The sequence below is a fragment of the Lepisosteus oculatus genome, chromosome 9 (genome assembly GCF_040954835.1).
Source record: "Lepisosteus oculatus isolate fLepOcu1 chromosome 9, fLepOcu1.hap2, whole genome shotgun sequence".
NCBI lineage: Eukaryota > Metazoa > Chordata > Actinopteri > Semionotiformes > Lepisosteidae > Lepisosteus > Lepisosteus oculatus.
This window is the reverse complement of record NC_090704.1, coordinates 12,357,756-12,385,029: the sequence shown is the minus strand read 5'-3', so window position 1 is coordinate 12,385,029 and position 27,274 is coordinate 12,357,756. Positions and strand designations below refer to the sequence as shown.

Below are 27,274 nucleotides of genomic sequence, written 5' to 3'. Positions count from 1 at the left end.
GTTTAGACGTACTCCTTAATACGGCTGAAATTACCGAACCGAACAAGCTACTGTAATACGTGTTCAAATACATTCGACATAATTAAAACATAAATATTTTTGAACGATTGGTAATGATTTGCATTACGACAAATAAAACTGATATTTTTATAAGCATATACTTTTGTGGATTCTGTCAAATTAATTTCGATAACAAAATGTTATGTATACATTATATCTTTTGACGTAATATGCCTTGTACGTAAAGAAATATGTCATATTGGTAAATAACTACTATATTGTATTGGTACAATTCGTTTCAAAGGGGTGGCACAGTTACAGGCTTTTAATGTCACCGAACGTAATTGGAATGAAACTTGGTGTCTGGTATTTTTTATCGGGAGCTGTATGTAAGTTGCATTAGTCATTGTTATTTCAATTCTGCTTTCGTATAGATTTAATATTGTACCAGTTACATTAAAAGATGAATTATTGCTTTTACACTATGTAAAATACAAGACACGTATTTCGTTCAACTTTTTTCTTATCCTGCACTTGTCTAATACAGTTTCGATTTCCAGTATAACAGATCGAGCCCTGTATCTGATTTGGTGTTATCATCATGCTGCATTTTTAACAGAAATCCCTGGCGAGACCAGTGGCACGGGTGGCGAGCTCCACAGAACAGCTGCACTGTTGTCCCCTCCCAGCAACCACTGCGGTTTCTTGTTGTCACGGCTTGGCCGATTTTGGGGGAGGCCCATAGGACCTAGATAATACATTATACACAGTGGGGGGAAAATAATAAACTTGGATTCCGATACTCCATGGAGGTAAGATACCACATTCGGTACAGTTTAGTTATGTTTGAGTGGCATTAAAACGTTAAAACGTTTTCCCATTTAACTAGCATTTGTACTCCGCAAGCATGATCATTAGATTGTAATGAGTGACATTCTTAATAACTTAAGTACTTAGTGTTCCAGTGAGCCGAGCTTGATGCTGAACGACTGCAAATATGAGGATGACTCATTTTTTTCGGCTATGGAAAGAGAAAGTAGGCATCTGAAGTAACAAGTTTCACTGTAAGGCCCCTTTGTGGTACACCGAGAATCGTTTTTTTTTTTGCTTTCTTTGCATTTTTGTTCTGTTTGAGTCGTTAAATATGTGTAAATGCAAAGATTTTGTATTAGTTATTTTTCTGTAATATAGCAAGTGTCATTTGGATTTATTCTGTACGTTATTTGCAGATGAAATGATTAGGCTTTTATTGTTTTTATCATGTTTACAGGTTTTCAATATATTATCCCCTTGCAGATTTAAGTATCCTGATAAATTAACATTAACGTCAACAATAATTCTGTAATTATCACGATCCACCTAGTTCTCGGTATCTATTATTCAGCTGTATAACCGATGATACCTAATTCTAACGTTTCTATTAGAAGTCTTTAGTGCCTTTTACTGCTCGTTTTGCACTTGAAGATCTCTAGTGGTACAAATCAAAACTTTTTTTTGGCTGGAAATCCGTGACTAGTTTCTGAAGTTCCGATCTGCGAGGAGGTGCCTCCTTCGTTGTGTGAAACAGGATAAGATAACGGACTTGAAAGCTTAGAAAATAGTTGTTTTCATTCGATATTCTGCTGTATTTTAAAACATCTATTTTTTTCAAGATATTCTTGCGTTCAAGTTAAATCTCACGAGAAACAGTTTTATGCTAAGGTACAAAGGTCAAGTATATGCAATTAATTCTGTACTGTACACATTTTGTGTATGACTTAGACCAAAAATGCAACCACAGGAACTTAGTTGTTATGAAGTACTGTTAAACAGACCTGAGCTGTACAAAACATAGTCTGCAGTTCGAAGTGACTGATACATTGTGACAAAATAAATAAAACAGTATTCTTTTGAAATAACTTTCACGTCTTAAAATAGAAACACAACAAGCCCAAAAAACAAATTAGACGATTATTTTATTAGTATTCAACTAGAGTACAAGTTTCTGTTGTACAAAATGTAAGCATTTTTTTTTCCTTAAATGGTCTTCAGGGGGAAAAAAAGTTAAAGTACATTTTTATGTAGTGACCTTTATTTTCTTCACGTTAGGTGTTGCCAACAATAAATGGTTATTTATTTAACTTTTTTTCAGCCTGAAGGAATTGACTCAATGCAATCTTCAGGAGACCCTTTGTCACAGGCACTTCCTTTGAATGACGAACAGATGCTTAACTCTGCAGGCGGATATACATGGGAGGTGACAGATATGACTCGTCTACACCGCTTTCTGTGCTTTGGATCAGAGGGAGGTACATACTACATTAAGGAGCAGCAGCTCAGCTTGGAGAATGCATTAGCCTTAATACGACTTATAGAGGAGGGCAGAGGTTGTGAGGTGGTTCAAGAAATAAAGACATTCAGTCAGGAAGGAAGAGCTGCCAAGCCAAACCCTGCTCTTTTTGCCCTTGCTGTTTGCTCACAGCACTCAGATGTAAAGACCAAGCAAGCAGCCTTCAAGGCTGTGAAAGAGGTATGCCGCATTCCAACGCACCTATTTTCTTTCATCCAGTTCAAAAAGGACCTCAAAGAAGGCATGAAGTGTGGTATGTGGGGCCGTGCCCTAAGGAAGGCAGTGGCTGACTGGTATAATGAAAAAGATGCCATGTGTTTGGCACTGGCAGTGACAAAATATAAACAAAGGAATGGATGGTCACACAAAGATCTACTCCGACTGTCGCACATGAAGCCTGCAAATGAAGGTAAATGGTAAAAAAGGCCTATAGTTATAGGGATAGCTTGAATATTATATGAGCATAGCATTCTGAACAGAAATAGCTGAATGAAGAAATGACTGATCATAGCAGTTTAACTACATGAAGTTGGAAAATATGTTTTCTTTAATTTTTATTGTTCTCTTACATTTTATGGTCACTGGTTGTAATAGGTATGACTGAAATCTGAATCCACTTTGTTGAATCAGTGACTTATTAGGTTAGACTTTGTATATTACAAATCTAATTACAGCTTGTGATGTGATGTGATGTGATCCTTTAGCATTTCGGAAGCGTTTTGGAGTAAACTTAAAATGGAAAAATATTGTTTCTTTACAACAGAGAACTTTCTAAATGTTTTCGGTATATACATTTTTTTAACCTGTTGACTGGTAGTCTGTTTTAAGCATATGTTGTTGGCAGTTTCTGATATTGTTACTGAGTAACCAGCCACTTCCCTTGTTCCAGGAATTGCTGTGATCACCAAATACATCACTAAAGGATGGAAGGATGTTCAGGATTCATACAGAGACAAAGAAAATTCAGATGATATTACAAAGGTCCTAAAATATTTTGAAGCTGTAGAAAAAGTAAAACACACTGACGATGTTTTGGAAGTAATTCATCTGATAGAGGAACACAGACTAGTGAGAGAGCAATTACTCACTAACCACCTAAAATCTAAAGAGGTTTGTTTGCATATGCATTGATTTTTATGAGACAGTGCTTAGCATGCACTGCTTTTCTCCTGATTGTGTGCCTTGCGTGTCATTTTCTCAGAGTGTTAATTTTTTTTTTACCAGAGCATAAATTCTACAATTTCCTGGAAAACTGTCCTGATTTTGTGAAGGTTTATTATGTTTACTGCGTTTTTATTAGGTGTGGCAAACATTGCTGAAGGAAATGCCTCTTGCTGCCATGCTGCGTAATTTAGGAAAGATGACTGCAGATGAAGTTCTGGAGTTGGGCAGTTCAGAAGTAACTTTGGTTTGTGAAAGACTTCAAAATGAATCTGTTCTGAAGCAGGTATAGGAAAGAGACTACGTTGGTTTTAATATTTCCTTCGATTATCATTTTTAAAATACACGTAAAATGTTTTTAAAAAGCTGCCTGCTTTCTCTCCAGGCTCAAATTCATCCTTTCAACGTCTTAGTTGCTTTAGAGACATATAATAAAGGCTGTGGGAATCGAGGAAAACTAAAATGGGAACCAAATAAGGACATCCTTCAGGCCTTAGACAGTGCGTTCTACAAAAGCTTCAAGGTGGGAATTCTCTAGACCTATTACTAAACAGTATGTGTGTGGCTGTTTAGACTGAAATGATAAAAAAACAAAAGAAACAGTCTTATCTTAAATTATAAAGGTGGAAACCTGAAATTATGCCCTTAAGAAGCATACTGCAGAGCATTTATCATATTATCTATATCCATACAGATCTTTGCAGCATAGTAGTAACAGGAACAGTTTTAATTACTTGATTTGTATCTGAAACATAACTGTCTAAACATAATAGTTAGCTAAAATATATGTCAGCTATTTCCATTACTAGATTTCTCCTTAATACACACACTTAATTGTATTGATGTTGCCAAGAACTACCACTTTGTTTCTATTTCATAGTACTAGGCTGATGTTTATGCTTTTTGTTCTTTAATTTTGAAAACTAGTTTGAATCCTTCCTTGTTTTTTCAGAATGTTGAGGCCACAGGAAAACATTTTGTTTTGGGTGTAGATGTTAGCGCTTCAATGAGCAGTACTGTTTTAGGGAGTTCTGTCAGTGCTGCTACTGCTGCTGCAGCTATGAGTATGGTAAGTTAATATGAATTTGTAAAACAAATAAGGGAACCATGAGTATAAAAGCAATTGCTTGATGAATATAGTCCGGTTATCTAGATACATTTAAATACTCAGTTAAGCTGAGCTTGGCCTATAGCAAATGTATTTTGGTTTATGTAAATAAATAGTCATTTGGGGAGTAGAATATATCAGTCAGGGTAAACTTGTTAAAATTGAGCAGGTTTGTTTTAAGGGCCATTGTAAATTTAATCTAAACCTACTGGAATCGACAGAGTGGATATTCTGTTAAATCTAAGTACTTTGCTAGTTCAATGTGTCCATCAGTTGTATTGATGATATCATTAATTTTTATTCTTCTACGGAAAAATCTGCTGGCTAAAGGTTGTTGCACAGACAGAAGTTGACTGTCAGATTGTGGCTTTTTCTGACAAATCCATGGTTCCTTGTCCAAACATTGCAGAAATGACCCTTGCACAAGTAATGGAAGAATTCAAAAAGGTAATGTATGTTAGAAATCTGTTTCCTTTTATAAAAAAAAATCAAAACAGGGGGGGTGGTTGATTTTGGGCCATAAAATAAGTGGGTTTACCTCCAGATTCTATTCTGAGTAATGCCTTCCTAGATTAATTAATAATAATAATAATAATTATTATAATTGCTTACACTTATGGACACTCCACTCAAAGCACTTTTCAGGTAATGGGGACTCCCCTGCACCACCACCAATGTGCAGCATCCACCTGGATGATGCGACAGCAGCCATAGAGCGCCAGAACGCTTACCACACATCAGCTATCAGTGGGGAGGAGAGCAGAGTAATGTAGTCAATTCAGTCAATTCATAGAGGGGGATTATTAGGAGGCCATGATTGGTAAGGGCCAATGGGAAATTTGGCCAGGACGCCGGGGTTACACCCCTACTCTTTTCGAGAAACGCCCTGGGATTTTTAATGACCACAGAGAGTCAGGACCTCGGTTTTATGTCTCATCCGAAAGACGGAGCCTGTTTACAGTATAGTGTCCCCGTCACTATACTGGGGCATTGGGACCCACATGGACCGCAGGTTGAGCGCCCCCTGCTGGCCCCGCTAACACCTCTTCCAGCAATAACCTTAGTTTGTCCCAGGAGGTCTCCCATCCAGTTACTGACCAGGCTCACACCTGCTTAGCTTCAGTGGGTTGCCAGTTGTGAGTTGCAGGGTGATATGGCTGCTGACTTAAAATGACAGTTGTATTTTTTTTCTCTTTTTAATTGAAATATTATTAATCAACAATAAATCTAAACACCTAGAAATTACTACATCATCACTACATGATATTACTCTAATACAGACATACCTCTTTGTATGTCTCAGTACACTTCTTTTAATACACAAAAAAAGAAAACCAAATGATGAACTGTAGCAAAAAAAAAAAGCAAGTCAGTTAAGTGCCGGTGCTGACTGACAACTACTTTGTAAACTACCTGGGTAAATAAAACAAAAGCTAGGATTATGCTCCAAGAGACACCGTGAACAAAATTAAAAGGAATCCTGGACATTCTGCACTTAATTAGAAGAAAAATTTGGCCTGTATTTTTACCTTAAACAAGAGTTTTCAGCACAGCACAGCAAACTGAAAAGAGAAAACATTTAGTAAATATGAGGTTGTAATGACTGTGTAACCACACGACTTTTGAATTTTACCTGCAAGGCATGACATATCTCTAATACTAAAAAAAGGTAAAGCATTTTTACCTTTTATTGATGGTACACCATTAGATAATGTCTTTAAAACAGTGCATTTGTATGTACTATGAAGAATGGCAAGTGTGGGGTGTCTGTTTTGATTACAACTTGAGCTAATTCCATGCTTTTTTTAAAAACTATACATTTTGCATTTAGTTAACTGAATGAAGAAATCTGCAGGCCATTGCGTAAAAATATTCTTCTAAAAGATAGACGTTTGTCTATTTCATTTAGATTCCTATGGGGAGCACTGATTGCTCTCTTCCAATTCTTTGGGCCATGGAGACCAATACTGCAGCTGATGTCTTTATCATTTTCACTGATAACGAGACCTGGTTTGGGGACATTCATCCAGCAGAGGCACTAAGGAAGCATCGAAATGTACGTGGCTGATAAAGTATAAGGAAATGAATTACTCTGAATTGCCAATAGTAACTGCGCTTTTATAGACATTTTTTAAAGCTTTTTTGCATTGCATTTTCATAACATGTTTTTACAGCCTAGACATTAGGTATTCATTTAGTACACTTTCATTACTTCTTCGCCAGAGTATAAGTAGGAAATATTTTAGAGCATTACTTCTTTCTCTTTTAATGGCTAAATCTTTCTACCCCAAAACCCCACATGGTATACTGTACTTTGTGTGGCTTTTAGAAATGTTACTGTTTAAGTAAGTTAATAAATAACAGAAGGTTTGTTATTGTTGATAGAATAGGGGCATTTTGAAGGGAGCGGGTTAAAATTGCAGTTCAGATATAATTGTATGTGACACATATATAATTATGTAATTTATGTAATTTTAAATTTTCTTAGAAAGTTATGAGCTCCAACATATAATAGATTTGCAACAGAATAGCATTTTGAAAACGGAGTGAACACAAACATATACATATATTGCCCGTATGCAATCTTGCTCTGTGAAACTGAACTGCTTTGGTACCAGTTAGAATGTGACAAGTACATCATTTGTTTGTGTTAATGTGCAACTCTGTTTTTCTTTATCATTTCAGAAAATGGGTGTCTTTTCCAAATTAATTGTCTGTGGGATGACATCAAATGGCTTTACTGTTGCAGACCCTGATGACAGAGGCATGCTGGATATCTGTGGCTTTGACTCTGGAGCTTTAGAAGTCATCCGAAATTTTGTTTTGGACCTGATCTGAAAGAATGAAATACAGGTGAAATACAGAAGGATAAAGCAATTCACGTAGATGAAAAACTGTAACAGAAAAGCATAAAGGCCTTTTTTAAATTACTGTTAAGAAAACTGACATGCCCATAAGAAAAATTTAATTTTTAAAATAACACAAAATATCCACACAGACCTAATAAATTAATTGTGAATCTGTTTTGCCTGGACTGTGTAACAGTTATGCAAGGGTTACTTTAGAGTTGTGTGGACATTTGTTAATTGTCCAGCAGGCTGGAAAAAAATCTAAAATGGAATCTACAACAGTGTTAAAAACTAAACTTATACATTTATCTTATTATAATCACATTCTCTTGTGAAGATGCCCTTCTCCAACATTATGTACACAATATAGCATACGGTTAAGTGTCTCTCTGTAAGCTTTTTTCATATTTTTTTTTTCATTACCAGCAGAATATCATATGGTACTTTGGTACAGTTATTGTCAAGTAGCAATAGGTTGTTAAATCATGAAATAACAAATCATGTCAAATCATGAAATAGTTCAACAACAAAAAAAGTATATTTAGTTAAAAGTACCCAAGTATGCCGTCTGACAACTAACACTAGTACACATTGTGCTTTGCTGGTATGCCAGATATAGTAGAAATTGTGAAACAAAACATTTCATAGTTTGAGAAGCACATATGTGGTTGATGACTTTAGTGGGTTTGTAGAAATTAAAAAAAATAACAGAGGTTGCTTTTTATAGTTTGTCTTCCTGTTGTTTTTTGTAGTACTGTTCATGTCATAAAGACTTATGGTTCTCCAGAAATACAAACTATATATTTTCTGTAGAAAATGTTTGATGTAGCTTATTAGGTGTATTCATTGTGCTATTAAAAGAAAAATCAAGATTATGGAGATCACAAGAATACGTAGATTTTCAAAACTTTTAATTCTACATAAAATATTGCATTCCTAATAATACAACAAAGTAGTATTTATTATGAATTATCAATCCTCTTTTACTTGCGTACTAAACTTGTTTCATTAATGTTCATAAAGGATAATGCAACCCCCTGTTACTGTCTGCTAAGTTTGAGGCTGCTAGGAAGTGATACTATAGAGGACTATAAAATAAAGGCACAAAATAGAAATGTAGTAAAATTAATATACAAAGGACCTTATTCTTTAGTTTTTTTTTTCAATTTTTATATGTAACACATTTGTTGAATGTACCATATTACACTTTTATAGCACTAAGTAACATTCGTTTTTTTTATTGTACACTAATACCAGAGTTTGGAATAAATAGTCCTGTTTTTAAAACATAAAGTAATACTGTAATTTGAAATCTGACCTTGTTCTGAAATGTCTGACCATTCAACTGTGAATTAAGGGCCCTTCCACAATTTTGTTTCCTGAAACTGAAGCAATTTTGAGTGAATGTTTCTTATTTTGATTATGTAGAAAAAACATAAAATATTTAAAACTGTATTTGATTCATCCAAATATTTAGTTCTGGATTACATCAAAATTTAAGGTCTGGAATTTGGAATTGACAGTTGGATCAGAATTATAATCTGGGGCATGTTACCATTTATTGTTTTGGATCCAAAACCGAGCTATTCAAATTCAGATTGGAGTCTAAAGCAATGCTGTTAAGTGAAAGAGCTCTTAAACAGTTCATCAGCACATTTATATTTAAAATTAGATCTTGTTTTGAAGTGGTATGTTTAATATTTCACTCTTCAGAACAATATTCCATACTGAAGAGATAGTATCCTGTAGATAGCAGATCTAATAACTATAAGCACTTTTTCCAGAAATATAAATGTGTTAGACACACATTAAGTCTTGTGAGTGGATTGCTTGCATGAGTGTTGATACATCCTTTTGCATAACATTCCTTTTTAGGTGACGAGGTAACTTTCAAATATTTACAATATTTAAATTGTATGGAGACATTTTTGTGTGTAATAAAATATGATCATATTTAACATATCGAGTGTTTTCATGTTTCAAGTTAATTTTACAATAGTAATATATGGAGACATATTGAAATAGTTGTAGGTAAAGAAACACAATAGGAGAAAACTGAAGGCATTAGTGATTCATGTCTTATTTTTGTTGTAATGCAAATAAGGTTTGAAATACATTTTTGGGAAACATAAACCTTTGTTAAAAAGCATTAACTGTTAGTATGAATTAAACTGCAATGTACCCAGCTCTGTATAAACCTCTTTAACATGGATAAATACCATGATTAAATTCCAGCTTATATTTTGTCTCATAATCATCTATATGGATTTCTTTTCTGAAACAAAAAAATTTCATGACTTGTCTATAGAATAGGAATGTGAAGCTTCTCTTTCTGAGTGGGATGTGAGGCAATTTCACAGCCATATGTTTTCTCGTATTATCTTTAGTGTTCTAATTATGATTTTTGATGGTACTGTCTGGTTCTTTCTGGAAAACGTTGGAAATACAAACAAACATATACTGGTTCAGTCCGCTAAAGACATAAAAATGAGATGAAAATTTACCTTTGAAAAGCATAAGAGCAAAGCAACACCACAGCCGCTTGACAAAAAGAAAATGAATCCTTTAATAATGCTGTCAAAGCCCTGACTTGAATCCAGCAGACTTTCTGTGGCAAGAACATTGCTGTACATTAAAAATGCCCAACTAAACTTGACAGAACTTGAACAAGTTTGCAAACAAGAATAGAACAGAATTCACCATGCTGGTGGGCAGTGGTCGACTTCTCCAGACTTAATTGCAATTATAATTGCTGCTAAATAAGCTTCTGACAAGTACTCACTCACAGGTGTGAATAGTTTAAAAAAATAAATTTTTAGTTTTTTAATTTTTCCTTGGCAGTTTTGGCTGACAAAATGGGACATTATTTGAAGTGGATGGAAACTACTGCCAGGCATTTTAGATGTTCACAGATGTACAATATAGGGGAAAAAAAAGGCATGACTCACCAATGGTAATGATAGCGTCTATTAACATATTCACATTTTTACGAAAGCTGAGTTGGATAACAAGATAAAACTGATACCAAGGTCAAATATGAAGAAGAAGTTGAAAAGACAGGCAGGGAGATTCATTGCATTAATTGCTTATAATTTTATAAACATAATAATTCCTTAATTTTCCTTACTTATTATTATCTTGATTACTAGACGTTACTTTTTTAAAAAAGTAATACATCATAGTGACCAATTTACAGGGATTACTTAAATTAGTAAGAATTTGGGAGAAACAGCTTTAAAGAAGTAATACCGTACTTTACATTTAATCTATACACACGTAAACTATACATGCTTTTAAATGTATTTTTCCACAAGATCTTAATTTAAAAATGTAATCACTTAAACAAGTACGCTAAAACTGTAATGAATTTACTTTTTAAATATAATTTTTCTCAGCAGTGTAACATACTGCTCTATGCCAATGTGGTCTGAAAAACCAGATATGGACAGGTCTGACGTTTTTCAATGTAACAGATATACACTTGACTTTGTATATAACAAGATGATATGAACCCCTGTATATTCACTTAAAAAGACACACACAAATTGTAAATGTGCAAATAACAGAAACACAGTCCCGTGGACCCAAGTTTTCAAAGTTTCCATTCCATCAGAAGTTGAAGTAAAAGATAATTATAATTTGTGGGATTCAGGTAGACCTCTGCCAGCGCTTTCTGCTTTCCCCGTGCAGCATGGAGCACACTGCTCAATCAGAGGGACGAGCCTCCCCTTCTGATGGAGTTCTTTCGTTGCTGAACCACCTCCAATGCAATTCCCATTAACAAAGACTCTTGGAACCTAGGGGCAACATTAATTATTTGTTTACTTTCAAGCTTGTAATTTTCACACAAAACTCTTGATAAATGTTGGCATTTTACAATTATATACTCTACACTTGGGTTTTGAAGAACTTTTAAAGATTTTACGGTAAATTATAATCACTACCTGATGAAAAAAAAGCTATAGTGATTTCTATGACTACATAAAACAGGAGCAAAAATAGGAGTAATATTCTTACCGTCCTTTCACCAGTCATAGCAGCTAAAACATCCTGGAGCTGCTTTCCATCTTCATGCTGATCTAATTCAATCACTTTATATGCAGCACCTATGTCATTAAACACATTCTTGGCCATTTTGCAGTAAGGGCATGTAGTCTTGGAGAATATAACAATACAGTTGTGAGATACCACATCCTGCAAAATATCATGAACAAATAATCCATTTATCCTCTGTATCTTTTTTTTAACCAAGCTGTAAATGGAAAGACAGGCACAGTCTGTTTGCAATGATGGTCATTTATTTAAACAAAAATGCTGCTTGTTAACATTAACACCCATTTTCCGGGCACATGGATGCTATTGTATACAGTAAATCAACTATATAATAAGAATGCAGGTTTTCTACAGCTCCATAGCTGTAAAAAAGAAACAAAAAAGTACAAAAATACAGAAATATTTACAGCCTATGCCTTAGATGAGAAAATACACAAGATAAATGAATGCACAATAAATTCTCAAGATATATAATTAAAAAAACCTAAATAAATCGGTAAATAACACTAAAGATGGATGATCTTAATTTAACTGTGTATCAAACAAGATTCCCTTAAATTCCCTTCACCTTGTGAAAGCTTATACGCATCACCTCTACAGAAACTGTTCATTGTTACGTCTATTTGTTATTCATGTATACTCACCATGATGAATTTTGTACATGCCTCACTGGATAATACACCCGATGAAGTAGGTATTGAGTTCCCCATCCTACAATTAAGTCAGTATATAATAACACAGTAAATACATTTGCATTTAGAAAAAAAAAACGTTGACGAAAGCCACATGTAAAATCATAAAAACAAATACTAGAATTTACCACACAATGTAACAAGAGAATCAGATATAGTCATTCTTGTGTCTACTTCTGGTTGTCATCACGGTGATTTGCAAGGTGAAAGGTAACAGGATATTTCATTTTTAACCAGAAAGACCTATGGGATAATGAAAACACTGGTGTTTAGCGCTTTGAGCGCATCTCACGAGTGCATTTCATGGTAAATAAATAGAAGATACATTTAAAACATGGCGCATAAGTCCCTTTTACTTATTTTAAAGTAGCATTACAGTTTTAGTTTGCAATCGTCAGTCGTATTCTTACAGTAATAAAATTTCTATATTTTCGTGTTATTAAAATATGTAGGGGACGTCAGAAGAACATCCCAAGACTGCTCCTACAGCTACTACAATATTTTAGTCAAATTAAAATAAATCCGAAAACCAATGCATCGAGAACTTGTGTACCTCACGTCTATCGTTTCATCACCTCTGTCACTGTCAAACACAGGTTACCGGAAGCACATGGGAAATTTGTGCCGAGCGGATCCCAAACATTAGTTGAGCTGACCCAAGAAGTGCCTGCGACTAATTGCATTTAATTAAAATCGATCAACTTAATCAAGTACTTATTCATTTTATTTCACGTCTTCATTGGTATTTTCACAGTCTCGCTTAAGTATTTTTCTCTCTGTTTTAGTGAAAATAATTTGTTTCGGAAAAAATAGCATGTTTTTATACTCGAATTACTATTCCATTTTTTTAAATACATCACATATGAAATCGTGTTTTGCTCGCGGAAGATTTGAAATATCTCTTTCAGTTCAAACTCTGGTGTAATACATGTAATACATGTGTAATACATTGCTCTGCTACCCAGACTTTGCCCTTCAAGAATTTGGGAGTCAAATAAAGCCCTTTATTTTATCTATAGAAAACGAAGACTGTTACATTGGAGTGTCTTTATAAAAATAGTACAATTCTATGGTTAATTGGACTTATTGTCCGGTATTATACTATATTTGATGTTTTTTGTGATCAGGCGCTCAACACGGCCAAACCAGCCGTGGAAAAAGTACTACTACAGACAATTTGTGCTTCTCGTGGGGGCCTTAGAATTTCACTCTGTAAAGAGGGAGTGAAGATGGCGGACGTGTTGAGTGTTCTGCGTCAATACAACATCCAGAAGAAAGAAATCGTCGCCAAGGGAGACGAAGTTATTTTCGGAGAGTTCTCCTGGCCAAAAAATGTTAAAACCAACTATGTTATTTGGGGGTGAGTGATTGCTTTTGAAAAATCCACAAATGCATCTAAAAAAAAAACTTTTCCTGGTGTTGGTCGCAGGAGTTGTTGACATGCATTAAAGCCCAAAGAATAGCACGTTGGGATTCTAACCAAATCGTTCGCTGTAGAGGCCAAGTGGATTTTGAAGAGGAAATCTGTTAATGTTTTTTTTTTATCTTTGGGAATAATGGTAAAATAAGCGGTATGGTTTTACTTTTTGAAAGTAAAGTATGACAGTAGAGGTAGGCATAGCTCTACGTCAGAGCCAGGTTCAAATGATTAATAAGAAATAAGTGGATTTTTTAACTTGCTGAAAGTGACGCCACACAAACAAAGTTGTTAGGGTTGTATGTTTTATACGACTGTCGTGGAGATCTATTTTGCAAGCTTTGCATTAATTGCTGTATCGTTAATGACTTCGTTAGTATTAGTATGTAAGCAATAGCTTCAGATCTTGAAAAGCCTGTCGCACTACAAGTGTCCTGCAGTTTGTAGGTGTTGGAGAATGGCTTATATCGGATGCGATGCTAAATTTTGTTTTTAACTACTTTCTCACATTTTGCACACGCTTGACCCAGCTATCAAGCCAGAGTTGTGTCCCACGCTTAATGGATGGAATCTTGTCTGATCTACTAAAAACAAAGCCCTTTAATTTAATCATGACCTTTTAATTTACCGTCCCGTACAAAAACCTTGTGTAGTATTAAATTCTGTACGAATAACCACTTCAAACGTGGAAGTGTTTTACAGTATCATGAGTACAAGAAGTGCAATAACGTTTAACCATACTCATCACATTTTGACCTATTTAGTTAGCTTTTTGAAAACATAAAAATTTAATAAAGTAGTGCATTTAAAGCACAGTCACATTTGCTGTGGAACACTTATGCTTTTTAAAAGTTACCTTTTCAATTGTTAGTGACCTGCTAGAATTGACTGTTTCTCTGATGTGCTTAAATAACAAACATCAGAAATACAGTACCTGTTTTAACCTTGCTAACCAGTGTGAAAGGATTCCCCCCCATGGATGAGCTGGCACTCCTACCACAGAAAGGTTGCATTTCAGCACAATATTTGTACATCATAGCCAAAGTTGAACAGGCTAATTTGATCAAGTAGGTTGTGGAAAAGAGAACAAGCTCTTTGGGGCCTCTGAAGTCTGAGGTGGGTGTTCTGAACAAGAATGGACTAAGTGCATTAAGGTTTAATGTAACTCCAGCTAAAGTGTCGTGTCTACAGACAGCTCAATTAGCTCTTCTACCACTCTTTGTTAATAGGTATGTTTCTTGTGCTCAGCTGTTAAGCAGATCGCAAACCCACTTTCACTGCTTTTCCTTAACATTGGGAAAAGGAGAAGTGAATGCAGCTTATTTCTTTAATATTGATTTCCTCCAGTTTTATGCAAAAAAAGAGGAGTCCATTTTTGAATTCATTTTTAAAGGGAATGATTTTCTTTTAAGTTAAAATAGATGTTTTTTTCCCTTACACATGGCTGATGGTTTGCTAAGCAAGCCAGTTTTTCTGTCCTCCAAGTATTCCACCAGAGGACTCCATTGCTCTCTAGAAAGGCATCGAGGTTCTAAGAGTCTGGTGAGCAGTTTTCCTCAGCACAGTCATCTAACTTTAGTTTGGTTGCAGACACTGGTACACAGCACCAATTTATTTATACAAACATAACCAAGTTGTTTGCAGTCATTAATAGCCTACATCATGCATTTTTGGACACATTTGCCTGTAAGTGCTTTGCAATTCAAAAAGCAATTAATAGGTCACTGGAATTGTGGAACTCAACTGCCTTCACTTCTGCTGTTAATCCGTTGTGTATGCTGAACATCTCTGATGACCTTTCCTGCACCATCCAGCATACCTATCCCATACTATTGAAGTCATGTTGGTTATATGTAATAATTGAGATACTCAAATGACTGTTTCCTTCCTTGTACATTTTGCAATCCTTCAGTTCTTGCCCCATGTATCACACAAAGGGTAGAAATTTAGCACATTTAGCAAAGTCTGTGTGTCTGCCAATATAATGCGCAAACATGCAACTGTCCTTGACCCTGCTGTGTAAGAGAGTATTATGGTATTTTTTGATATGAGAATAATCTGATTTTTTGTGTGGCTACCTTACATGGTATTTGTTCTGTAGTGTCCTAGCATGTAGGTAATGCCAGATCCTTGTCTACTGTAGAATTTGTGATTTGGAAACTTTCCGGATAAGATGATTGGAGGGCTTTTCTGGAACAGTCACACTTTTCTTTAAACATGATTTGGTGAATACATTCTCCCTTCAAAAAACAAAAGCATCCCTTACTTTCTAATTCAGCGTTTGGAGTTAAATTGAAGGTAGGGATGTTGAAATTAACCAGTTTCACAATTAACCAGGATTAAAGAGAATTTTAGAAGTTACGGGGAAGATTCCGTTTTCGAAGCCTTGCGTTCCAGGTTGACCTGAAAAATTCCTCTCGCCTGTGCGTCACGTGTGTGTACGGGTGTGCCTGGCTTGGCTCAGCTGGCTCGTCCAGCAACACCTTAGTTACCCTACAGAGAGCAGACGTGTGAAAATGACAGAGAGATATGACATCTCGGCTTTATATCCACCACAAAAGCGCCTGAAATCGGCAGTGTGGGAGCAGATATTTTGGATATCTAAAAAATGATCAGATCAGGGGGTAGTAGAAGATGACGGATAATCAATTTTGCAAAACGTGCCAAAAAAAAGTGGCTGCCAAAGGTTCAAACGTCTAATCTGCTTAAGCATCTCTGTGATCATCCATCCCTCTATACACAAGTCAAGGTAAAAAAATAAACTAGCGAACGTAACATTCGTTAGCTTAAGTGAGGGCTCGCCCTGGCTGGAGCAGTTCACAGCGGTGCAGTCCTCCGTGTATGTATAACATTACTTTTGTTTTCATTTAAGTTGGTTTTGTGGGGATACCTCTATCACTTATGATAGATCACTTTTTTTTTCCTACAATTAGCACTTGCCGACAGTCCATCCACTAGCCTTGGCGTTAAAGTAAATGCACTTTTTACTGACAACAGGTGACGAAGTTCTAAGTGAGGAGAGGGAACGGCTGAGACTCTGACCTCTCTGAATATTTCCATTTGCCCACTATAAATTATTTCTATGTATTTTTATATATTTTAAATATTTAATTTAATTTTATATATTCATAAGGTTGGTACTGTATTACTTTGGTTTCTAAAGGCAGCTATGGTGAATTCTTAAATCTGCCTGCTTTCCCCTATCATATTTATGTTTTTAATTCTAAAGGAGGATTACATGTTTTATTTGCAGGACCAAAAACGTTTTGAAAAAAACATGTTTAATTATGCCATACTTGGTGTCTTTTTCCCTCCATAGTGTTTCATAATAAATTACCTGAAAAAAAAAATCGTGAGACCGTGATATTTCCTGAGAATATAATCGTACCATCAAAATCTCACACCGTGACATCCCTAATTGAAGGTTATTGAAGGAACTGAATAATTTGAAGGTTTTGTGCTTTTCCTTGCAAGGGTTCGGAGGCATGTCATACTTAGGAGCCAGGATGGTTTAAAAAAATAGTTAAACTGTAGTTTTTATTTATTTTATATTTCTGAAACCAATTTTCTGTTCTTTTCAGGCTTTGACAATGAATCTGAGCTTTGATTGTTTGTTCAGAATTGTTTTAAAAAGCTGGTTTTACTTTTCATTGAGTGTTCAGAAAAACTAAGCAAAACCAAATTTTCTTTAGGGAATGGTTTTGCGTTCATTCCTCATACTGTACAGTTTGATGGGAGGCTTGGGTGGTGGGAGGTGGTATTTAATTATAAAATTATTTAACGAATGCGCAACAGTTATTTATGATTAATGAATTTTTAGAAGCATTTATTAACATGTTGGAGTCTTACTAAGCTCTTAAAAATGATCAACTGTTTTTTGCATCAACTTGTATGTTCAAGAGCACTACCTTATGTAATGTATATAGGTGCATAATTTAATTTAATGTAATGTATTTAAATATGGAATTAAATGCATATATGATGATTTGTTTTTATTTTAGAACGGGGAAGGAGGGTCAGCCCAAAGAATACTACACTTTGGATTCCATCTTGTTCTTGTTGAACAATGTACATCTTCCTCACTCGTCTTATGTGCGCCGAGCTGCAGTAAGTTTTTTCCAGTTTTTTTATGCTATGCAGTTATTCTGAGATATTTTTGAAATCTTTGAATCCAGAAATGAGCAAAATATTATTGAATTGACAGGTCGTTTAAGTTAGATGTAATTTTTTTAATTTGCATATTGTTAATATAAACATATATTCCAGGTTTCCTGAGAATGTTAATTTAGTATTTTTTACTTTTTGCTAAGTTTACGACTTTCAAATTTGACAAAGGTATTTGTGCAGTTAAGATTTGTGATTAAAACCCATGGCTTGCTCAGTGTAGAATAAAAGAAGAATCAAAATGATAGTCATAAAACTAAACGAAAAGGAGAAATTACGATGTGCATCATTTCATCTGCCATTGATGTGATTTTTGCATTGCCATCTGAAAGTTTCCTTAGGTGTTTTAATGTATTCAAATGACTTATGGGAAAAAAGGATTCATGGGGAAAAATATGCATACGTGTCTTGGCTCTTTAGATAAAGAAAATCTTTTTTGAAAGCATTTCAGCCTTTGATGTACACATGCTAAGGACATAGATTTCACATAGTTGTAAAGCTCTTTGCATTCTCCATTAGATTAAATACTTTAATTAATATTAAACTAATTTTATGCAGATAGTTTGCAGTATAATGTTCTACAGACACTAATATATGAGCATGGAATATGACAGATGTAGGCTTTAAAAACCTGTGATAAGTTATGTGATGCAGGTGTGTTGACATTTTAAAGAAAAGAAGTAGAACATTCTAAATACATTTTTTTTAATCCCGTCCTGAAATCCATGCATCTAGATCATTGAACTTTACTGAAACTTCAGAAGATATGGAAAACCACTAGCAAAACAACCTGTACACTAATTTCCATCATATTATGTTGTGGAAAAGACCTTGATATTTGAACTTTCTGCGCCAACAGCCAGACAAAGCTAGACTCCACACAATTTTAATATTCCTTCATTGGCAGCTGGGACATAATGCATGTAACTTTTCAGTGCAAAGGAGTATTTTAGCCTCACTGAATCTCATCCTCCTTCAGTTTCCTTCACTGAAATAAATTGTTTTTCCAAAAGTAAAGCTTTCTCTCGATCTTACAATTGTAAGGCTACTGAAAGCTTGTTTCTATTTGAATTTTTCTCATTTTTTGCATAGTCCAGCTATTTTGTCAAGTGTTAATATTGGAATCATGTTCCTTTGTACATTACAAGAATTTCACTTTGAGTGATTGGTATTCCAGTAAAAGCACACAAGTTGAAAACATGAAGAAATTCATCAATATTTAATGATCTGTAATGTTAGTAATCGTAAACAAGTCTGCAAAATCCTTGCTTTTCTTGTTTTTTAAGCAAAATGAATGTTTAAATTACAATTACACTGTTAAACATTATTTTTTTTCCACTCTTAAGCAAACCTCTGATACAGTATAATGGGGCATGCAGTACAATGAGCTTTAAAGTGATACTAGTATTTTATCTATAGCCTGTGTGTGTGAGATATTAATGAATGTTTTCTCCTGCTTCCATGGGACAGAAGAATGCATCATATACCTTGATTAAATTGTCATTTGAACATTGTACAACAACTCAGTACTGTTTTTTTTGTCATATGTTGTTAATAGTAATTCTTCCTGTATTCATTTGATAAAGATACAGCATTACTACTAAGGTTTTCTTTTCTAGACAGAGAATATTCCTGTGGTCAGAAGACCTGACAGAAAAGATTTGCTTGCTTATTTAAATGGAGAAAGTTGTAAGTATAAGAAATATAAATTGTACTCTTTCTTTAATGTTTTTGAATTATGTAGCAAATTTGTCATTTGCCTGAAGACCTTTAAAAAAAAATATTGAACTAAGTGCACCTCTAGAGAAAGAAAGTTTTAAAAGAAACCAAATTAACTTTTCCTTTTTTTTCCCTACCCCAGCAACTTCTGCAAGTATTGACAGAAGTGCACCAATTGAGATTGGTTTGCAAAGGCCTACTCAAGGTATGTAACAATTTATTTTGACACAATGCAGAAATATAAATAACAAAAATACTAGTGACAGGTATTGGCAATTAGCCCATTAGTGTCTGTCATTTTCCTTTATGGCAAGTAATTCTATCCCCACATACTGATAGAAATGTGCCAACTTAATGTCCCATTTTACCAAGCATTGCGATTTTCATGGCAGTGTTAGAGTAGTGGTGAGAGCTCTGGACTCTTAACTGGAAGATTGTAGCTTTAAATTCCAGACGGGCCTCACTATTATACCCTTGAGAAAGGGTATTCCAGGCTGTATAAATGAGTACAGATGAGGTGTTTTAGATAAAAGCATCACCCAAAACATAGACTCCGTTCAAGCAGTACTGAATTAAGATTTAAAAGTTAGATCTGTCAACACATTCTTCAAATTGACATTTCGCAAAGGATTTTTTGTGATTTCAGCTTCACCAAATTCATCATAACTCTGTGTTCTGTTTTAGTATATTATTCACCTAATGTCACAATTTCAGTGTTTTTCCATGGGGGTCTACTAACAATTGAGGCACAATGAAGCTTCAGTATGTATTTAAATCACCTCTTAAAAATATCGTATCTTGTTTGCACTCCAGTAAACACGTCCCTTTCTAATTCTGATTGGAATAGAACATAAATGCATAATTTAGTCTCATATTTTTAAAATGTTCTTATCCCCTGGAGTGCAACTTGTAGATTGGAATCCAGGGGTTGGTCATGATTCTACAGGTGGGTGTGCTTGAGGAGCATGTCCATGTTTCCTTCTCTTCCAGGTGGATCATGAGTCTTATTTGCACATTTGTCAGTTCCAGATCAGATGGGTGAAATGCCAAAAAAACATTGATTCTTCTTTTTAGATTAATGTATTTGTCATCAGAACAAAGGGGTATAACTGTACACTCAGTGGCCACTTTTATTAGGTCTACTTTTGTATTACTGGGTAGGACCCCCTGTTGCCTCCAGAACAGCCTGAATTCTTCCCGGCATGGATTCAATAAGGTGCTGGAAACATTCCTTAGGGATTTTGGCCCATGCTGACTCGCTAGGGTCACCCAGTTCTTGCTGATTTTTCGGCCACGCATCCATGCTGCGAACCTCCTGTTCCACCTCATCACAAAGGTGCTCTATTGGATTGAGATCTGGGGACTGTGCAGGCCATTGGAGTAAACTGAAGTCGCTGTCATGTTCGTGGAACCAGCTTGAGATGATGCGTGCTTTGTGACATGGTGCATTTGAAGAATCAATTTGAAAACGGGTAGACTGTGGCCATAAAGGGATGCACATGGTTGGCAGCAATGCTTAGGTACGCTGTGGCATTCAGGTGATGCTCAGTTGGTATTAAGGGGCCTAATGTGTGCCATGAAAACATTCTCCACAACATTTACACCACCACCACCAGCCTGTACTGTTGACACCAGGCAACGCGGTTTATGCCAAATTCCAACCCTAGCATTTGCATGTCGCAGCAGAAATTAAGATTCGTCAGACCCAGATACGTTTTTCCAGTCTTCAGTCGTTCAGTTTTGGTGATCATGCGCCCACTTTAGCCTCATCTTCCTGTTCTTAGCTGACAGGAGTGGAACCTGGCATGGTCTTGTGAATCATGTGGCTGCTTTAGCCCATCTGCCTCAAGGTTCGACGTGTTATGCGTTCATAGATGCCTTTCTGCACATCACTGTTGTAAAGAGTATTTGTGGCCTTTCTGTCAGCTTGAACAAGTCTGGCCATTCTCCTCTGACCTCTCGCCCATAGAACTGCCACTCACTGGATGTTTTTTGTTTATTCTCTGTAAACTCTAGTGACTGTAGTGTGTGAAGGTCAGCTGTTTCTGAGATGCTGGAACCACCACATCTGGCACCAACAATCATACCACGATCAAAGTCGCTTAGATCACGTTGTCGTCAACTAAATGTGACTAAAATTGACCATGTCTACATGCTTTTATATTGAGTTGCAGCCACATGATTCACTGTTTAGCTATTAGTGTTAACAAGCAAGTGTATCTAATAATGTGGCCACTGAGTGCATAAAACTAAATTGTTGACAGTGCAATTCTTTCAAGGACGAACTTGGTATTTTTCTATTTCAAGAGTCACGACAACCCACTGCCTTCCCCAGAAGCACAGGGTGAATTGCAGTCCTGCCCACTGAATGGGACAACAGTCCATGACAAGTTTTGCACTCCTGCAAGCACATGGGGGCCAATTTAAAGATGTCAGTTAACAGAGCTGGCATATCTTAGTTTGCTATTGTTTTATGTAGTAACAATTTGTGTGCATTGTCCATCAGAGACTTTCTAGTGACTTCTTTTCCTCTTGTTTTCTTTCAGTTAAGAGAGCAGCAGATGACGCGTCATCGGAAGCCAAAAAGCCTAGAGTAGAGGTAAAGAACACTTCAAGAAATTTGTACCTTGCAGCGCATTGCTAGATCTAGTGAGGAAGAATGCTCTTAAATGAATATGGAAGTATTTCCCAGTTTTTGTATATTGTATATTTTGTGAATGTATATTAATGTATCATGTTGTGCATTAGGATGAGGAACGTGTACGTCTTGACAAGGAGCGACTGGCAGCTCGACTGGAAGGCCACAAAGAAGGCATTGTACAAACGGATCAGATCAGGTATGTGCTGTCAGCTTCCTGTGATGTGCCGTAATTTAATAAGCTGCACATCCTTTCACTTCATATTCTTCACATTTAACGGGTAAATGGATGCCATAGTGCCCTGGCTCAGCTTCATGTTGTTTCCCTTTTTGTGCTAGTCTAGTCTATTTTATGTAGTTTAGGCCTTATTGGAGAGGCTCCTAGATAACTGGTATATGTATCAGAGATTTAAACTGATATATGTACAACACCTAATGTATAAGTGTTAAACTGACCATTTTTTTTCCAACCTCTGTCCACTAAGTCACCTACCTAATGTTTTATATTAGAAGAATCAAGTAAAATCAAACTAAAGTAGATGCTGAGTTAGCAATAGGGCAACACCTTGAAATGGTTGACCGCAGATTCGTTGGAGTCCTTCATACGTCTGCTTGACTATATTAAGTTTACAACAGATGAAAAATGGCAGAATCTCTTGATTAGTGATATTCCAAATTGGAAAGATTTAGATGAGCATTTCTCACTACAAGTAACTCTGGATTTATGCAATTACTCCCTCTCTAATTAGGTTTAATATACCTATAGAGTACACACCTTTGTGATGAATGTGAGCATTTTTACTCTTTCATGTCCTTTCGTTGCAAAATGTGTAAAATTTTCTGTTGGTGGTAATTGATGAAAAGAGGGTGAACATTCTTTTAGTTCATGTACGACGAATAACAATATAGAAATTATTTTTCTAATGATTGTAGTGATTCTCAAAAGTTCATGAAGCACCTTTGGTGGGAAAGAGGTTGCATTTTCAACTTTGACCACATGGTGGCATATTTGGTTTTTTTATTGTTAAAGTGTTTATACAAGTGCTTTTTTTCCAGTAATCAAAATGTTTCAGATGTATTGTGATCTAAACTATTTTGTGTTTTGTGACAGATAATCTGGACTTTTTTCTTTGCGCTGCTTTAAAAAAGAAGTTTGAACCCTAAGCACATATCTGTACAATGACATATCTAGGACACCACACATTTTGAATGAAGTGTACCTTTGATTTTGTTGCAGGTCTTTGTCAGAAGCCATGTCTGTTGAAAAAATTGCTGCCATCAAAGCTAAGATTATGGCCAAGAAAAGATCAACAATTAAGACTGACTTGGATGATGACATCACTGCGCTGAAACAGAGAAGTTTTGTGGATGCAGAGGTTGATGTGACCAGAGATATTGTCAGTAGAGAGAGAGTGTGGAGAACAAGGACAACGATTTTACAAAGCAGCGGAAAGGTGGGCACAAATGCAAATCTACTCCTTTTGTTCCCTTGAAAAGGTTTTTCTGAAGAAATTAATTTAATAATTCTGATGTACTATACCCAATGGATGGTTCACATTTTCACACTACTGGGAATTAAAGATAAATATATCACATCTTGAATCACAGTCTGTCAAACTCAAAACAGGACAACGGGCTACTCTGTTGTCAGGAAACTGAGTAGCTTGTTTTTAGGTTATATCACTTGCCAATTAAACTCATTTAGGAGTCAGACAAGTTATTGTGTACATGCAGATGATATAACTAATTTGCATTTTTAGTCATTGTATGAGTTTGCACTTGCAGAGACGTTCTAGGCATTAAGGACAAGATTTAGCATGACATTAAGATAAAGCTTAAATAATAAAACTGACTTGCTCATTTGGTTTTATATTAATCTTTGTTTCAACATGTAAGGATTCAAATACATTGTGAAACGTAATGGGTAGGATATAAACATCTGCTTTAAAGTCTACTACTATAAAGAAACAAGATTGCTCGAGATTGCTGGAAATAATTGGTTAAAAGGAAAGTTTTACTGTATCGAACGCTTAACAAAAGGAGGGAAATATTGACTTTGCTATGATAAGGGCGTAATATGTTTTGGCCATATTGGTTTAAGTAGTATTCCAACAAGCTTAAGCAAGCATGTCTGGGGCCTTAAATCCATATGTACATTTAATGTATGTTGTTACCGTTTTATTTGCCTACTCCATTAATGTCAGTTTATAGAGACAAAGTAATTATCAGATAAAATTTGTTTCTTAGAACGACATTTTGTTTTTAAACATTGAGCTTGAGAGTGTTTTGAGGACAGACCTGATGCTTTGTATGCAGTCCTTAATATTAGTGTTTATTTTTTTATTTAAATTGCTAATTTATTTTGTTGTACCCATCCCATTCGGAATTGGCAGTTTTTTTCACTTCATATGTATGAACCTTACAGACAGACATGGGAGATAACGGAAGTGTAGCCAGACTACTCTCATGTGCTCACCTTTTGAGCTTTTTTCTTTTAACACGTAACTGTAGGGACAGTCCTGCACCAGAGATTTGAATTTAAAAACATAGAGGTATGTCCTTTACCAACCTCGCTATAACCTTGCAGGATCCCAGAAGGCTTCTGGGTTAGTGGTTGTTGTGAAGTACAGAGAGCCTTGGCTGACTAATTCTACCCTGCCCTCAGCATTTACTCAATTGTGCAGCTAGTCAGCTAGTGTCGTAATCAAGGCGCTAACCCACGATGACTGAGCTCAGCGTGTGCTTGGGCAAGCACACTTACTGCTTGAGCCACTTGGTATGCCCCCCAAATCTTTTAAATTGACAAATCTGAAAACCTCTAATCATTAAAACTACATTAACCCAGGTCTACTGATTTATAGACGTAAATTCCTAAGACTGGGGAGCACATGATTTTCCAATATCAAAACTGTATGATAGAGCAGTAAAATATTGTGCATTTTGTTTGTGTTTTTTAGTCACTGAAGCGTATATTTTTGCATATTCACTTAATGTAAAGAACAAAAGTGCTGGAATATTTACTAGGAAGATATACTTTAAAGTGTGATAACTGGATAAAGGTTGAGTCAGTTCTAAGGGCTCTATAAGTCTGTGCTGCAAAGATTTGTCAACATTTTTTTTCCCTCCGCAGCATTTATGCTGAACTGCTGTTTAAGACGGATTGAAACTATTGTCACTGTTTTGTAATGGCCATTGATCAAAATGTTGCTTACGTTCTGTAGTTGATTAGCATTTACTGTGATTCTGCTAAGTGGACAATGTTGGTGAGCAGCATAATTATTCGTTATTAGCAACGTGTGCTGGATAAACTAATTCCAAAATCTATAATTTAAGCATTCTGAAGCAATGTATCATTGACTTAAAACAGCTTTTGGAAAGCTGTGCTACTGTTATCTCTGAGCCAGATGACAGTCTCGGGGGCTTTTGGTTCAGAATTGTGCAGAATTTTTTAATCTTTCATGAGGAAACGTGCTGAGTTCATGATGCAGGTTTTGAAGATTTTATGCAATTCTGTTGATTTTTTTTTTTATGTTTTAATAAACGTCAAAACCTGTCAGCTTGTTATGGCTGTCTAGAATGGATTTAAATAAGTATTTATCCTTACTTGAAAAACATGAATGCTTTTTTTTAATCGTTTTGTTGATAAGTGTTAAGTGTCTGTAAAACTAATATTGGTGTGGCTGTTTGTGATACTTTAAAAGTGTGCATAGCCTAATACAACTGAGTAATAGCATATAATATATTTCAGGTTTTTCTCCATCTTGAATATCATTTGACAGCATCTCTTTATGGCTAACAATTTAACACTTCGTTTGTTGAATTAAATTGATTTGGCATCAAAGGAAAATGCATATTACATACATGTACTCAAGGGAAAATTATTGGATATTCCCCAAATGCTTAGTCGTGTCTTTGTGTCTGTGCACCAAATTTGGCACAGGTTAGTTGTCAGAAAATGGTAGGACTGCATATTTTAAAAAATGTGCTATAATATGCACACAGTTACTTGGTTAATATACAAGATTAACATTCCCAAATGATTTTTTTCTGAAAAAAAATCATAACATTGAATATGAATTTTGTAGCTGCAAGAGCCCAGAAAGTGCACATCATATACACAACAGAATTCTAAAAAATATTTCTAAAACCTTCCTCCAATCTGCTTTTATGTGCCCAATGTGATTCTGATGGTGCAGTTTCTGAATGCATAAACATTACATGTAAACTGAGATTTTCTAAAATAGCTGATTATCTACAACTTCCGAAATGTTATACAAATTTTAAGTATAATGCTTATCCCTAGAACACAGTCCATCATTTCTGAGATTGACTTTAGTAAAACATACTCATTTTAGTTTAGTAACAAAACATACATTCACTAATTGTAAATTTAGTGATCTGCATTGCAGAGCCGCTTAGCAGTATCAATGGATGTTTGTCTGATTATATTAATCTGCGGTAGTTAGTGAGGTTTTAGGGTCACTTTGCTTCAGCAACCTTTTTAATTGCAGAGAAAAACTGGTTAAAACATTGTATATTGTTAATAAATGAGTTTTTAAGCAACTACTTTAGTTATTTCTTGTCTTATGAAGGTTTTGGAAAATACCAATTCCTTGATGCTCTGTAATATTGATGGTGACATTTTGTTTTAGGAAGCTCAATGGAATGTGCCAAATAAGTATTGTTTTGATGGCTGTCAGCATAAATGGCAGTTTTATGAAGAGTGCCCTTGACATAAATTGGCTTAGTTTGATGGCAAGTTAATGTTGAAAAGCAGGATGAAAATGGCTCAGATTCTTCTAGACATTTTGCATGGCCTAGGATTTTGTTGAGAATTATGACCACATTTCCATAAAGCTCTGGTAGTAAAGCTAAATTTAGGTGATAGTGTACATTGCCAATGACTGGTCAATAATTCTTAAAGTGTACTTTTCTATTTTAAAATATTTGTTGGAAGTAGCAAGGCCATTAAGTACGAACAAACCCACATGTGGGAAAGCAGTCATGCAAACTGTAGTGCAAGCAGTTCACTCAAAAAAAAAAATGAGGCAGAATTATGAAAGAAGTAATATGTCAATACTGTTTTAGTTGTGGAGAAATCATAGCTAGAATAACAAAATGAAGGGGAATAAAAATCAATTACG

General features: G+C 35.4%; 3 protein-coding genes across 7 annotated transcripts in view; 2 read left to right on the top strand and 1 right to left on the bottom strand.

The window, feature by feature from the left end:
- The first annotated feature begins 187 nt into the window (after window positions 1-187).
- On the top strand, window positions 188-9,409 carry ro60 (Ro60, Y RNA binding protein). 4 transcript variants are annotated; one of them, XM_015355580.2, is made up of 10 exons: window positions 188-389; window positions 620-812; window positions 2,132-2,738; window positions 3,219-3,439; window positions 3,630-3,776; window positions 3,876-4,013; window positions 4,443-4,559; window positions 4,929-5,045; window positions 6,508-6,654; window positions 7,284-9,409. In XM_015355580.2, the coding sequence occupies exons 2-10, from the start codon at window positions 807-809 to the stop codon at window positions 7,434-7,436; spliced, it is 1,653 nt and encodes a 550-aa protein (XP_015211066.1). In that variant the 5' UTR covers window positions 188-389; window positions 620-806; the 3' UTR covers window positions 7,437-9,409. The 4 variants fall into 4 exon arrangements, with proteins under 4 accessions (XP_015211066.1, XP_069050250.1, XP_015211067.1 ...); XM_015355581.2 differs by lacking the exon at window positions 188-389 and having other exon boundaries at window positions 465-812; window positions 2,132-2,236; window positions 2,549-2,738; XM_069194149.1 differs by lacking the exon at window positions 188-389 and having other exon boundaries at window positions 464-812.
- A 580-nt stretch (window positions 9,410-9,989) lies between these two features.
- glrx2 (glutaredoxin 2) lies at window positions 9,990-12,832 on the bottom strand. Its single transcript, XM_015355583.2, has 4 exons — window positions 12,746-12,832; window positions 12,145-12,211; window positions 11,465-11,641; window positions 9,990-11,244 (listed from the first exon to the last, which is right to left on the bottom strand). Exons 2-4 carry the CDS (start codon window positions 12,208-12,210, stop codon window positions 11,080-11,082), a joined length of 408 nt encoding a protein of 135 aa, XP_015211069.1. The 5' UTR covers window position 12,211; window positions 12,746-12,832; the 3' UTR covers window positions 9,990-11,079.
- Window positions 12,833-13,388: 556 nt separating this feature from the next.
- Window positions 13,389-27,274, top strand: part of cdc73 (cell division cycle 73, Paf1/RNA polymerase II complex component, homolog (S. cerevisiae)) — a 73,792-nt gene continuing 59,906 nt past the window's right edge. For both annotated transcript variants that reach the window (XM_015355571.2, XM_006634867.3), the window contains exons 1-7: window positions 13,389-13,552; window positions 17,611-17,716; window positions 19,393-19,462; window positions 19,635-19,697; window positions 22,039-22,091; window positions 22,241-22,329; window positions 23,368-23,584. In XM_015355571.2, coding sequence (XP_015211057.1) covers window positions 13,422-13,552; window positions 17,611-17,716; window positions 19,393-19,462; window positions 19,635-19,697; window positions 22,039-22,091; window positions 22,241-22,329; window positions 23,368-23,584 — 729 coding nt within the window. In that variant the 5' untranslated portion in view covers window positions 13,389-13,421. The remainder of the gene's footprint in view (window positions 13,553-17,610; window positions 17,717-19,392; window positions 19,463-19,634; window positions 19,698-22,038; window positions 22,092-22,240; window positions 22,330-23,367; window positions 23,585-27,274) is intronic.